This window comes from Euprymna scolopes, chromosome 8, assembly GCF_053919585.1.
Source record: "Euprymna scolopes isolate OS-2025 chromosome 8, ASM5391958v1, whole genome shotgun sequence".
Classification (NCBI taxonomy): Eukaryota; Metazoa; Mollusca; class Cephalopoda; order Sepiida; family Sepiolidae; genus Euprymna; species Euprymna scolopes.
The window spans coordinates 102,358,993-102,374,597 of NC_136489.1; the positions used below are offsets into that span (position 1 = coordinate 102,358,993).

The following is a 15,605-nucleotide window of genomic DNA, read 5'->3' on the forward strand; positions in this document are numbered from 1 at the left end:
AAAAAGCAAAAAGTGGGTTATTTCTAAAATGTAAATGGAAAAAGGGCCAGTATCCATATTAAGCCGATTGTTGTTCTAGTTAAAAAAAAAAAAAAAAAAAAAAATGGTTTGTATTTAGTTGCGTAAGGTAAAGTTGGAGAAAAAACAAAACACTTGCGTCAACGAATACCATTACGACATTTGTATACATACACACAAAAGGTCACTCACTCGCTATCTCTGATGTCACTTTTATTAAACTAAACGACGCGTGACCGATTGTGTCAACGTTGATACATTATAACAGACAAAACACCCGCTTTTTGACACGGATGCTCTCAGCTCTCTAGTTGGGTCAATGTTGGTACATTTACGTTAAGTACATTCAATCGACTGAAGACATGCCTAGATATTTAATATATATTCAATATACATTAAAATTTAATAGATGCTCCATAAACTAAACTACCAATATTTAATATATTGGTGGCTTATGAAGCAAGCATCCATTAAATTGTAATTTGATTTGATTTTACATATTTTCCATTACTAACAGAAGTTTAAATATTGTCTTGACGCCATCTATATAATACTCATAGCTGCCTTTCTCTTTCATATTACCAACTACAGCTGACAGGCTGGCTACGCTGCTGCTGATTTCAAAGTTCAAACTTTTAAATAAAGTTTTACAACAGACTAGGTTTATTTTCAACGTATTCAATGTTTTTTGTTTGTATTAAATAAAAAAATTGACGATAGCAATAATTACAGAAATAAGGTTTTTATTTTCGATCGTAAAAAAAAAAAAAAAAAAAAAAAACTCAAACAATAGTGCTTGTTAAGATAGAGTTGACAGATTGATTTTTTAAATATGTGGTTTTAAGCAAAAACAGTACTTGTCATGTCGAAAATAGTAATATATCTAAAATTTACTAATATTTACCGAGTAGAACAACTGCTATTGTGTTTTTAGTAATAAAAAGTATATTGCAATATGTCAGCCATTAAAATGTCTAAAAAGGGGGATAAATGTCCCCTGTAATCGCAATCTTCAAAGTGCTAACATCATTTCTCCCACTTTTCCGTAAAAATGACTTAACTATAATTTCCTAGTCGATGAATTTTCCTCTTTTTTATTACTATTTTTGATATGACAATTAAGTACTGTTGCCTTTGCTTAAAACCACATAAAAAAAAAAAATTGATGTCGACTGTATCTTAATAAGCACCCAATTGATCTATATTAAAAAAAAAAAAAAAAAAAAAAAAGTAGAAAGTGGACCCCGTGTTTACTTTCAGCAGTCTCGCTTTGCTTTTATCCTTTAGTCCTCACATTTAATGGACGATGTTTATGATAAAGAGAAAATTGCTGTTTTCTGGATTGTAGCTAGTATCTTAAATATTTTTATTTTCTTTTAGTTTCTTACAACAAGTGGTTCTGGTTCACTGGTTCATGTCTTGTCTAAAAAGAAGTCATTAAATATAATTTGAATGATATTCTCAACCATTATTAAGAAATATTACAAAATATGTAAAAGACGTTAGAACATTTTTGGTGCGTATGCACTTATGTTACCGCGCTATTTTTTTAAAAAAATAGTATTTTCAAGTTTTACGATATTTTTTATTAAATTAAGTGAAAGTACAGAATAATTACAAAACACCCTCTCTTCCTATATTAAGAATGGCTTTCTAAATAATTTTATTTCAGCACAGTAACATAAGTGGGTTCTCTTTGACCGTCTCCCGATTTTTCATCTGCAAAACGTGATTACGGTGTAGCGAGAACAAAATAAACCATTCATTCAAGTGCCGCTTACGGTATTAAAATCACTTAATTGGTAGTTATATGCACTTATGTTAGTTACCGAGTTGGGCGTTTTGTAACTATTCAGTACTTTCAACTAACAATTTAATGGTGCTAATGAAATGCACTTACTGATCCGCACTATTTTTTTTTTAAATAGTATTTCCAAGTTTAATTAAAGTTTTTTTTTTTATTCAATTATAAAGTTAAAAAGTACAGAATAAGTACAAAACACCCCTCCCCTCCCCATGTTAAGAATAGCTTTTTAAATAATAACGTTATTATTTCAGCACGGATCAATAACTGCATGAGTACCCTATTTTCTTTAATAAATAATTTTTTACCTTATCGATTTTCATAATTTTTGGATATAATCATCTAAATATGTAGATGCCATTGTTTTCATGTGAAATTCAGTATTACGATTTCCGAAAGTTCGTCCTTATGTAGAAACTCCAAAATGATTTTTATATCGTAAACTGCTTCAGCAATTCCCGGGATTGATTCCATAACAAGTGGTACCCCCCCCCCCAAAAAAAAGTGGTGCTGGTGCTTGTGTTACCGTGCTATTTTTATTTATTTATTTTTTTTTTTACATAGTTAAATTCAAGTGTTACGATATCTTTTTTGTTTATTAAATTGTTAAGTGAAAGTACAGAATAGTTACAAAACACCCGCCAGCTCGGTAACATAAATGCATTATCGTAACTCCATGCTGTAACAAAACGACACTTGAATGATTTATTTTATTCTCGCTATAACGCACAATCACGTGATTAAAATTTTGCAGACGAAAAATTGAGTCAAAAAATCAAGGAGAACAACCAATTAGTACATAAGTACTGATGGTATATTTTTCAAACAAAGCAGATGTTTCACAAGAAACGCAATTTACTATTAAAGTTTACTTTATTGTTCATCCGATTCGAGGAGAATGATTTATTTTTTTATATCTTAGCAACGCCAAAATTTGAAAGAAACATTACCAATAAATAAATAAATAAATGGAATCATTTTGTTTTGAATATGTGATAAAGACTCTTAAATGTCGAAAATTACTTGGTTCAATCGTACCATAGTTATTGTTGGAATATCTCGCTCATTTTGCTTGGATACAATTGATTTAAAATCTGAAATGCAATCTTGTTTTAAAAAAAGAATTTGATTCCAAATGTTCAGCCGCCGCGACTGCTTTCTTTTCGACAATTTATGACTAAAGTCATAAACGACTGCGTTTTACCATTTATTTTTGCTTTTAAATTTGTGGTACTCATGCAGAGAGTGATCCGTGCTGAAATAACGTTATTATTTGAAAAGCCGGTAAATATGAAGAATTACTCCACCCTCGAAAATTCCTTTAAAATTACCACTCTAAGTTTTCGGGGTCGCTGAAAACGAAAATAACGTTTAAAATTACGGCAAACGAGTAGTTTCCAAGATATGAAGAAATGTTAGTTTTAAAAGAGGGGAATCACTTTTCCATATTAATAATAGAACGTAACATGAGCACTCACTTTGTGGCCACGATTTTTTCGGGGGGGGGGCTCTTTGCACCCTCGGAAAATCCTTTAAAATTACCACTAACGTTTAAAATTCCAAGAAACAAGTAGTTTGCAAGATATGAAGAAAAATGCACTCACTTTATGGTCACTTTTTTTGAGGTGGGGGGGGGGGCTACCGGTTTGTTTTTCGTTCTATTTTTGGAGGGGGGTATTCAATTATAGAACTTGTAGTTTTTAACAGGTGCTTATTCAGTTTAATTAACCGTTTTAACGCAAGTAACGCGCCGACATTAACCGAGCAGAAGAACTGTTTAATATTTTACAAAAATTCTGTTTACATTTGGTGGGAAGCGGTGGACTGTGGAGTGAGTGGCGGGAGTGTTGTAGCGGCCGCCACTACCCCCCCCTCTCCGCCGCCTCCCACCAAATGTAAACAGAAGTTTTGTAAAATATTAAACAGTTCTTCTGCTCAAAACAGTTAATTAAACTGCATAAGCACCTGTTAAAAAAAACTATACAAGTTCTATAATTGAATATCTCCCTCCAAAAATAGAACGAAAAACGAACCGGCAGTCCCCCCCCCCACCCTAAAAAAAAAAAAAAAAAAAGGTGACCATAAGTGTGCATTTCTTCCTATCTTGGAAACTACTGGTTTCCTGGAATTTTAAAATTTAGTGGTAATTTTAAAGGATTTTCCGAGGGTGGAAAGAAAGTTTCCCCCATCCCCGACAAAAAAAAAAACGAACAAAAATATGGCCACAAAGTGGGTGCTCATTTTACGTTCTATTAATATAGAAAAGTGGATCCCCCACTTTTTTAAAACTAACATTTCTTCATATCTTGGAAACTACTCGTTTGCCGTAATTTTAAACGTTATTTTCGTTTTCAGCGACCCCGAAAACTTAGAGTGGTAATTTTAAAGGAATTTTCGAGGGTGGAGTAATTCTTCATATTTACTAAAAAGTCATTCTTAACATGGGGAGGGGAGGATGTTTTGTACCTATTCTGTACTTTAACCTTACAATTGAATACTAATTAAAAAAACAAAAACAAAAAAAAACGTTAATTAAACGTGGAAATACGATTTAAAGAATAGCGCGGGCGGATCTCTCTGCGTTAGCACCAAATTTGTTAAATTCTGCTAAAAATATTTTTTGTTTGTCTCCAAGTGTCAGAAAGATTGTTCTAAGAACAATGTTCTTATGTGTACCTATTTACTATGCCTCCCCACGGGACAGAGTTAGACACCAAGGTCGTTTTTTAAGGTGGAGAAAAGGTACAAAAATAAATTGTCTCAGTCGTGAAGGACTGCTCCTGCTCCTCCACCGAAAGGGAACAAGAAATGGAAGTGCAGCATGCAGCATTGCAGCAATGCAGCATCTGAAGAACAGATACTACACTTTGATCTTGGCCAAAAGTCCAATGTTCTTATGTGTAAAATAGTAAACATTTTTGGTAAGAGAAAAGAAAAAGGAGAAAATAAGAAAATGGAAAAAGAAAAACAGTCCTCATTCTCAGACCTTTAAACAGTAAATTAGAATTTTATTTAAGGACTTCAAGAGTAACAAATTTTACAGTTTGCCCCCACCCCTTAATGTAAAAAATTTTTTTTTTTACACGTAAAAACCGTAGAAAAATAAATATTTTGGTGCTAATGCAGAGAGTGATCCGCGCTATTTTTTAAATCGTATATCCACGTTTAATTAAAGTTTTATTATATGTTTTTTTTTTGTTTTTTGTTTTTCAAATAGCGCCGTACAATAAATACATTATATTTTAAACTCAGGAGGCGGGATCAGTTTTTACTCACTCAGTTCTTGACAATATAGTGTAAAACAAAACCAGTAACCATTTTTTTTATATTAAAAGTTAATAAAATGATTGAAAATGTCTGTTGAAATGTGGTTCTTTAATACAACAGAGGCGCGTTTGAAAATATTTTAACTTAAATAATTGAATTACCTGTATCTTCTTTAATGGGCATTTTAAACTCACCTTTAAAATATTTTCAAACTGTCAATTCGAAAATAATTGGAAATTTGGATAAAAAGCAAATATTCACGTATATTCATTTGTGTTCCTAATAAAAATGAAACGATAAATATTTGAACGCGTTCTGGTATCAAAGAACGATGGTAATTTTAAGAATCACTCCAGTTCTGAAACCAGGCTCCAAACTAGGTTTTTATCTTCCTAACCCTAAAAAAAAAAAAAAAAAAAAACGGTTTTAGTGATGTTTTAAACCAAATGCACCGAATATATGTCAGCCTATGTTACGGTAACATATATTGAGCGAGTTTCTAACAGTAGTTTTTGTCTAGTTTTTATTTTTTAACTCCTTTTCCAAAACTGACCGTGTCAAAGAGAGAGTCGAGCGCGATTTTAAATTTTCCAATACGGTAAACACTATGTTTTTTCGAGCTGAATAAACATGTTGCATTAAATAAAAATACTAAAAACATATCCAGTTAGGTAGAAAAGTAACTTATCTTGCCTTGTGTACGAAAAATGATCCAGTAAAAAAAAAAAAAAAAATGCAAGTAAAAATAGAATTTATCGAGTTTCATTGCATATTTTAATGTGGAATAGTTGTGCGTCTAATTCAGTATGACAAACTGACTTATCTCCCTTATTTTAAATTAAGGGTCAGCCATTTTTAATATAAAGTCTAAGAAAGTAATTGTGGATGAATTTGTTAAAACATTAGTACTTCTACCGGATCAGTTTTCGTAATTTTAGGAATTTATACTAACTTGGATATGACACTTAAATATGTAAGGTTTTCACCTGAAAGGCGTTGGTAATATACACAAGCACAGATTCTATAAAAAATACCAGAATGACATTGACTAATAAAGTGTGTAATCTCTGCTGAGATCTGCTATCGAAGGAGCAGAGACTCTGCTCCTTCGATAAAGCAAAGAGTTTTTGTTTTGTTTTAAGTTCAACGCTCAAACTGAAAATATTTACCCCCGTGGACCGTGCATCTGAAACGAACGCCGAGTATGCGTTCAAATTTAGCCATGAAATAATGTGATGTGATTATTTTGAAGGAGAGACTTACCTGCCAAGAAAGCCGGTAATTCCGTGGCCTTTACGTTTTGTAAAGTCGAGATTATTATGTTCAGTTTTTTTTTCCTGAGATTTTGACGAAGACGTCGATGAGGACGTCGATGCCGACGTCGATCGACTTCTTGGTTCAAATGAATTTCGAGAAAATAGATTCACCTCGACCAAACTCGACTCTAGAGAGTCGAGTGAAGAGGCCTTGCTTGGGTTCGAACACTTAGATTTAGTGCCACAACCCAAAGCACTTTCGACCCCGCTACACGAGGGGTGGTGATGTTCATCTGTGTGAAAGTTAACACCGGGGGATGAAGAACAACAACCAGACGTTCCTCCTCCTCCCCCAGCAATAGGGTAATCCTCGGAGTCTACAGAACCACCGCAGGCCAAATCCGTACCGGTACTGATACTAGAGAGACTGGAATCATCTACCTGATGTAAAGATCCCGTTGTTCGAACTTCACTGTAGTTTCTCCCTCCTCTCCCATTGAGGCTGGACAAACTAGATGCGTCAACCCGATGCAAAGAGGAAGAGTTGCATAATAAACCAGGTTCGTGATCAGTGTAATCCCTACCAGAGCTTAAATTTGACAAGCTAGAGGCGTCAATTCGATGCAAAGAGTTTGTGAAATCTGACCTGACTTCTGCATAGTCCTTGTTATTCGTGCTTCCCAGACAATCTTCAGCAGTTGCATATTTGCGGGTCATGGGGACATATTTGATGTCATGTTGAGGGGGAGAAGTATGACCGACCCGTGGCCAGTCCTTAGACACTAACTGTTTTGTCGTCGGGATGTAGAGTAACGGGATGTTCTCCAGCACGGTAGATAATTTTCCATTTTTGCCCACCATAACAGTGACATCATCAATTGGCGACATCGAAGGGGTCGTGGCACAACTGGTACCCGGGGTGCCGATGTTACTATTATGACTATTACTACTTATGTTGACAGCACCCCCAACAGAAAAATTACTTTCGACTAACTGTGTAAGTCCATTGGTCAGCGGTAGTTCCAAACTCCGGTTATTCGCCGAATGACTTTTATTATTGTTATCGCCACGTTCTTTCCGAGTGCAGATTTCCTCGGTTTCTCTTTCCTGTTGAAGGAGACCGACCCGAACCGATGTTGGGGTGCTACTAGACAAAGTCTGTGGGGAGGAACACAAATGACTTTGTGACCGCTGAGGGTCGTGGGGTTTGCAGTCTAGCGTTGAGAGACCTTGAGATTCGACCCGAATATTATTATTAGGAAATTGGTGTGTAGTGACATCATCACCATCATCCGAATTTAGATCAATCGACGTCAAGCGATCAGTCTGTTCAGACAGGAGTTCCGATTCACAAAAGGGTTCAATAATTTCCCAATGCTTTTGATCGCCATTCTCTAAATTCTTCTCTGTTGTCGAGTCAGTGTTGCAACCACTTGTCTGGTTACATACAATACTGCTACTACCCTGGGTATGATATCGGTCGTCGGGAGACCTCGTGTAATTGTTTGGTAGGGTAGATATATTTGGGCCAGAATGACCACCAATAATTGTAGTACCAAGTGAATTACTGGTTTCAGCAGAACCATAGCATGAAGAAATATTACTATTACTCGGCTTTTTCACGTCATCAGTCCCATTAATAAAAATTTTTGCTGGTTCAGAATGTTGTTGTAGTACTCCTATTATTCCATTTTCTTCTCCACCAGTAAATAATTCATCCGGATTTTTTCTCAGAGCATAGGAAAAGTCCTTGTAGCAATTTGTCGTAGTCTTGTCTGATATCGTGTTGTTGGTGGTAGAGTGGATACGCGATTTAAGGGTTGCAATTTCGTCTTCGTGCATATTGTTGTTGTTGTTAAATAGTTTCACGACGGGGATGGAGAGATCGTCATCATCTCCGGATCGTCGGAGATCGGGCGAGGAAGCCGCCGTAACTGTGAAGTCGAATTCCTCTTCCATTGCAGGTTTCATTATTTTTATTTTGCTGGCGTAAGTAGAAGTGCCCGGCGATGTTGATTGAGAAGATGGTGACGACGACGATGATGGTTCGAAGCACTTTCCCATTGTTGATAACAGCGGCGAAGGGGGCAGTTTGGTGGCCTATCGTGTTTGACAATCAGACCGAATAACAGAATACAACAGGAAACAGATATAGTAAAATAATAAACAAAATAAATCAAAGAGCGAGAGCCAAGGTTTGACAGAAGAAAATATACAGAATGGGATGACGGCAAGAGGGTAGGTATGAAAAAGTTGAACAATATGAAACGGATTATCAATAACAGTATTAAAACTATCATTAAAGATTTTTTAATTGAACTTGTTATCGTGAATAATGGAGATTTTTTAATACTTTTGATGTTGTACGAGATAAAAAGGCCTTGAAAAGAACAGAGACGAAGAAGAGGAAGAAATGCCGCTATATGCAGTAGTAATCTGAAGGGTTTTAATAATAAATGCATCTTTTTTTTCCCCCAAACAGTTGCAGGTATGAACCTTCTTGATTAAAAAAAAATTTCTTGCACTACATTTTTGGATTTAGTATAAGAAAACTATTGTTAGAAAATTGAAGGCAAATAATAGATATATATATATACCCACCCACTATGCAAAAAAAAGCAATATTGAGTTTACATTTTCTTGATTTGTAGTGATGTTGTCCATAGTTTTTGTTGTTGTAGTAAAGAAAAAAAAAGTAGGGGGGGTCAAGTCCTAATGTTCCTTTTCGTCCATGGACCCGGAGTGACAGAAACTTACATTTTTTTTTTCTTATTAAAAAATAGAGAAACTATTACGATTCCTTCCCTAAAAAAAGATGTAGGGTTAGGAATCGGGGAAATACGTTTATATTATTTTAGTCTCCCAAGTTGGATGCGTGCGTGCTCCTAATGTCTATTTTAACATCTTGTTTTTTTTTTTTTTTTTTCTTTTTTTTACTACTGCAACTGTGAAAGCTGACACCACTAACTACAATGACAACAACACGCCTAAGCAAACAACCAAGGTGGAAGGAGGAGGAGGTACAAGAGTAGGAGAAGTTGCGTTGCTATATTTTAATATGCTAATTAGGTAAATCCTTATTAACCGATAAGCGTACAAATAAATAAATAATAATACAAAACAGTTATTTATTTAATTGAGCTTTTCTTCTTGTAATATATTACAAATAAAGTTAATTCACACAAATATATTTATTCATTTTCTGCGATCCTACTATTTTTAACTACTAACAGAAAGCCTAATGTTAACCATTTAAAGAAATATGAAAGCCTAGAAGGATTATTTACTTTTAAAGTAATGGTTATTTATTTTTACAGTATATATGTTTTGATTATCTTTAAAAGTATTTAGTTTTTACTTTTTATATACCTTTTTTGCCAGGCTTTCAAACATTTATAAATCATAATCCATTTCATATTATCAACAAATAAATTGAAAGTTAATATTTATACTGTTTGGCTTCCATATTCTAAATACCCCCCCCCCCTCCTTCCCCGTCAGGCTCTATACTAAAATGGAAACTGTAAACAACTGAACATACATTATTTTCTCGGGGTTTCTTTTTTTTGGGGGGGGGGGGAGGAGAAATATCGTATCATTTATTTAAATTATATCTAAACGTATATTTTTCTTTTTTTACTGACTCCAATAATAATGATCTCTAAATTAAAGTAATTCTCTAATTTTTATATAAAAAAATATAAAAACATTAAATATTATATAAAAAAAAATATTTTTCGGTATTAAAAATTAATTCATATATTTTTGTGTGAAATGCGTACTTTTCGAGAGAACTATATATAAAATTTCAATTTTTATGTAAAAAAAAAAAATAATAATAAAAATAAATAAAAATGTTTTCATTTTGAACTCCCATAATGCAATGCATTCGCGCCATTTAACACTCATTCAACTAAAATCAACTAAACTGTGTATATGAAAGTATTAGAATACGATTAATATTGGTTTCAAGTTTTAAGCATTTTTGTCTCATCAAATTTTATTTTAGGTATGTTATTTTATTTGGTATCCGTATGTTTTTATTATTTCTGCTTCATCACTTTTTAATATCTTCCCTATATTTTTGAATGAAAACTTGAAAACGTGTTTTGTTTTTGTAAGAGTCCGTTTATTTTTTTCCTTCAATGTAATTTATATTTTTTGTTATTTTTAGTTAATAACCGTTTTAATGTAACCTAGATAATTAAAAAAAAAACACGTACGCACTTTATAGCTTAACTTTTTATCCCTTGATCCAAAAGTTCAATAAAAGCCTTTTTGTCTTTTAAAATGTTATGTAACTTGTCTTGTGTTCTATCGACCCACCAAGAATTAATAGCGATTAAAATCACAAATAATAATTAGGAAAATATTAATTTGATTAATTTTTCGGATTCCAGTCTTTGGTTCCCGTTTCCGGATCCATATGTTCTGAAAATATTTTCGCTAGCGTCCCTGTTGTATTAAAAAGGAAAACCCACAAACAAAATTAGATACTTTATGTAGAATATGGACAGTGCTGAAATAACCATAGAAAACCATTAGTAACATCGGGAGAGAGAGCGTTTTGCAAGAGGACGAAAAGGTGGCCAAAAAACAAATATCTAACAAATAGATACAGACAAAAATAAAAAAAAAACAAATAAACATAGGTGGACATGGTTTTGAAAGCCGTTTTATCATAATTTTTTGTAGGTTTCCGACTACTTTTTTTTATTGTATTTGAAAGAGTAAAGTTAATTTCCCAAAGGAAAAAAAAAAAAAAATAAATAAATAATAATAGTAATGAATAAATATTTGCATACGTGGAAAAAAGGTTTTCGCGGCGATCTAACCAATTCAGCTAAATTTTGAAAGTTAAATTAATTGTAAATATGCTTTGAAAGATAAAAATTAGTTTTCTGGATCTATTCCAAAGATAATTAGTAATGATATTGAAATAATAAATTCCTTGTTTGTACAAAAATAGCTTAATTAGTTCCCAAAATTGAGAGATTCTACCTTCGCAAAATCGCAACAAACGAGTGTTTTGTATACGGAGGCCCCAAATCTGAGACAGTCGAAAGGCTGTCTGAAAATGGCGTCATGTAATTAAAAGGAGGTAGGGGTGCTGGTTTTCTTTTTTTCGGTAATGTCACCTTACGCCACAACAGAACACCAACCACTCTAATTTGTTTTTTTAGGGGTATTCGAGGTCGCTGACAACGAATCTGATAATCAAACCCGCCGCAAATTTACCGTTTACATGGTATGAACCCCTAAGACTAGATGTGTCAGAAACTTTGTGAAAAATATTGAATAGTTCCACCACCCCTGTCTTTCCAAGCTTATGACTACTCGAAAAATGTAATTCAAACCCTATTTTTTTTTTTTCAATTAAAGGAGCAAGCACCAAGGTTTCATTTAAAAAAAAAAAAAAAAAAAAAAAAAGTGTTTAAGAAAAAAAAAAAAAGGTTTTAAACTTCGGATTTACAGGTAAATTTTAAAAAAACACTTTTTTGTTTTAAATTTGAATATATTATTTATTGATCTTTTATCTTCAATTTGTGATATATAACACTTTGGTGAGTAAATTAATTATTTTTAAAAGAAATTTCAAAATGGGGGGGGGGGGCGTGAATAATAAAAAAAAAAAACGTTTGTCTAAAATATTATATTCGGTTTATTGGAAAGAGCATAAAATTTCACATTGACCCTGAAAATAGGTAAAATTTTACTTTAAGGCCCGTCTCACGTTCGTATAGAAGAAAATGTTTTTTTTGTAGATTCCAGTGTGCTGAAAAAGAATATGAAAACCGTTTCCGTCGGAAATTTACCGTTTGCATGGTATGAACCTCGGAATGCTGGAAGTACGCGCGAGCGCGCGGAAACATAAGCGAGCTTTTTTAATGGCGGAATCGCGCGCGCACTCGCGTACCTGACGGCCTTTTCATAGAGCAATGTAATGTTTGGCGGAAAATTTCAAAGTAGATGAAAAACCAAGAAAAATAAAACAACTTTGCGGGGGAGGGGGATGTCGGAAATACCCTTTTTTTGTGGCGGACAAATCAGTTTTTTTTTTTTTTTTTTTGCGCCCCAACATCACATCCGCCCCCCCCCCCCCCGCCCGCTCGCGCCCCCAATGTACACAGTAAAATCTTCGGAAAATGTTAAATGGTGTTCTAATTGGTAAATGTCGGTGCGTTACTTTTTGAAAATTTGAAAATTCTATGTTCCAGGTAAAAAAAAAAAAAAAAAAAAAGATAAATTACCCCCCCCCCCCTCCCTACTCCAACTTCGAGTGCTTTCCTTTTCTTGTTTTATTTCTTTTTCAGCTAATTTTAAATTTTCCACCCAAAAAGTGCTATAATATATTTTAGAATATAATAATTTCAAAAATTTCGAAAAATTCTTTCATTGATATTCTTCCGCGTATATATTGGGGTGGGTGGGGGTGTGGGGTTTAATTTGCGCCGGAAGTTATATTTGTTTATAGCACCCACCCAACAGCCACCGGTTACACGCGCCAAGGAACATTTGCCAACAACGGAGATAATGTAAGTTGTCAGCGACCTCAATTACCTATAAAACAAACAAATTAGAGTGGTCGGTGTTCTGTAGTAGCGTACCAAGAACTGTTTTGAAAAAAAAAAAAAAAAAAAATGTCTTTCCGAGATTATTAATGATATTCCAACTTCACCCCCCCCCCTAAAAAAAAACTGATTTGTCCGCCACAAAAAAGGGTCTTTCCGACATCCCCCTCCCCCGCAAAGTTGTTTTATTTTTCTTGTTTTTCATCTACTTTGAAATTTTCCGCCAAACATTACATTGCTCTATGAAAAGGCCGTCAGGTACGCGAGTGCGCGCGCGATTCCGCCATTAAAAAAGCTCGCTTATGTTTCCGCGCGCTCGCGCGTACTTCCAACATTCCGAGGTTCATACCATGCAAACGGTAAATTTCCGACGGAAACGGTTTTCATATTCTTTTTCAGCACACTGGAATCTACAAAAAAAACATTTTCTTCTATACGAACGTGAGACGGGCCTTAAAGTAAAATAATACCTGAAAATATCGTAAAAATAAACCCACTTTTAAAAGAGAAATTACGAGTTTTTTTGTTTTTTTTATTCGCAGTTTCGTGTTAGGGGTGTCAAAAATTCTGATGATACACTTACCCCTACCTTGGAACTATTTTGTGCCATTTCACCGCCTTCTGTAGTGTTTTTTTCTTACATGATTGATACGTTCCGTACATTCCTATCCTGAACGTTTGTATAATTTTTACCATTTTTTAAAATTTAATTATTTTTCTATGTTTGTTTTTTAATTAATTTTTTGTATTTTTCAAGATTATGTAAAAATTATGTTACGTCGAAAGTTTCACATTCATGCAAGCAAGGAAAATATTAGAATCTTACATATAAAAATGTAATTAAGAAAAGTAGAAATATTTTTAGCAATTAAATTTTTTTGTGTGAAAATATTAAATAAACAATGATAATATCAGTAGTTCCAGAAATTAATTTTTTTCAGTTATATCGAATTCATTAATACGGATTTTAGGGGGGGGGGGTTCCTAATCTTCCGTAAAATTAAATAATTTTTTTAATTGTTATAATTTACGATGCTTTATTTTCTTTAAAAAAAAAAAAAAGCAAAAATAAATTTATTTTTTTTTTCTTCTAACTACTGAAAACCATACAGGGCGCTATGGACAAATTTATCTTTAGTTGACCTTTGACAACTAAATAGAAAAGTTACTAGCCACGTGATTTTTGGAATATGACATCTTCGTTCTGTGACGATTTTATACATAATAAAGTTGTTGGTTTTTTTTTTTCTTTTTTTTTTAATAAGTGTCATTCTAAACATACATCAAATTGTTGATAATTGGAGCTATAAACATTCTAATTTCTTCAGATGTTGTTTTTGGTAAACAACCTTCGTTAAAATATATATATATAATCATTCTATTCAACTTTTGTTTAAATAATTTAACTTTGTTCGTTTTATTAAAAAGAAAAAGTTAAAAAGATATTTTTCACTCAGTAGTGAGCTTTGTAAGATGGTCAGTGAAAGAAATACAATCGCCAAAACATTTCATTATTTGTAGTCGTTAATTTGAAAAATCACTCGCAAATGCGACTGTTTCCGCAATGTAGGTAGAGCCCTGTCATAGCTTTAGTAAAGGTATGTTTTGATTAAATAAAATAATATATTTCCACTAAGATTCAAATAAAAATCATATTCCGTGATCATTATTTAATAAATACTGAAAATTTAATTAAAATTGGTTAATTTTCTGATTTTTGGTGAATTTTTAAAAGTAAAGGGAGGGGTGAAAATGTTTATACATTTTGAGCATCGGCATTCATTTTGCACATACCTACGAATAAATGTTATCAAAGGCAAGATAAGTTATTCTATTCTTTACCTAGTTTTTTTGGTCGACGTACACGAGTCAGATCCCCATTGCCAAATAGGCACCGCCATGCTGTAGGTGTGTCAGAAATTTCGTGAAAATAGTGAATAATTCCACCCCATCTTTCCAAGCTTATAACTCCTCGAAAAATGTAATTCAAGCCCTAATTTATGTTTTTAATTAAAGGAGCAACAACCCAAGGTTCCATTAAAAAGAAAAAACAAATAACGTGGTTTAAAAAAAAAAAGGTTTTAAACTTCAAACTTTACAGGTAAAATTCTAAAAAACACTACGTTTTTTTTTTTTTTTTTTTAAATTTGAATATATTATTTATTGACCTTTTCTCTTCAATTTGTGAGTAAATTAATTATTTACTTTTTAATAGAAACTTGAAAATGGGGGGGGGCGTGAATTTAAAAAAAACGTTTGTCTAAAATATTATATTCGGTTTATTGGAAAGAACATAAAATTTCACATTGACCCTGAAAATATCGTAAAAATAGAATCAATAGAAAAATTTTGATAGATTTTTAAAGTTTAAAAATTGAAAAATATTGAGTTTGGAAAATTCATTGCTGTTTTAAAAAAAAAAAAAAAATATTTCTATTACTTTTTATACAACTTTAATAGTTTATTTTGGAAGTATAATCCATAAAGAAAATAAATAACCCACTTTTAACAGAGAAATTACGAGATTTTTATATTTTATTCGCAGTTTTGTGTTAGGGGTGTCAAAAATTCCTACAAAAATTCTGATACACCTAGCCATGCTGTTATTTCTTCATGTTTCTAGCCATTCATGTTGTTTCTAAATGGATTTTGCCGTGGCTACTCTCGGTGGCCGTGATTTTGCCCTAC

General features: G+C 33.0%; 2 protein-coding genes across 7 annotated transcripts in view; one reads left to right on the forward strand and one right to left on the reverse strand.

The window, feature by feature from the left end:
• Nucleotides 1–8,409, reverse strand: part of LOC145283677 (uncharacterized) — a 263,008-nt gene extending 254,599 nt beyond the window's left edge. For both annotated transcript variants that reach the window (XM_080132691.1, XM_080132690.1), the window contains exon 1: nt 6,353–8,409. In XM_080132691.1, coding sequence (XP_079988817.1) covers nt 6,353–8,409 — 2,057 coding nt within the window. The remainder of the gene's footprint in view (nt 1–6,352) is intronic.
• Nucleotides 6,768–15,605, forward strand: part of LOC145283678 (uncharacterized) — a 30,413-nt gene continuing 21,575 nt past the window's right edge. The window contains exons 1-2 of one of the 5 annotated variants that reach the window (XM_080132695.1): nt 8,450–8,583; nt 13,460–13,593. The gene's annotated coding sequence lies outside the window, so the exon portion shown is untranslated. Of the gene's footprint in view, nt 6,906–8,444; nt 8,584–10,209; nt 10,355–13,459; nt 13,594–15,605 lie in introns of those variants that run through there. The other 4 variants (XM_080132694.1, XM_080132696.1, XM_080132693.1 and 1 more) reach the window with 4 other exon arrangements.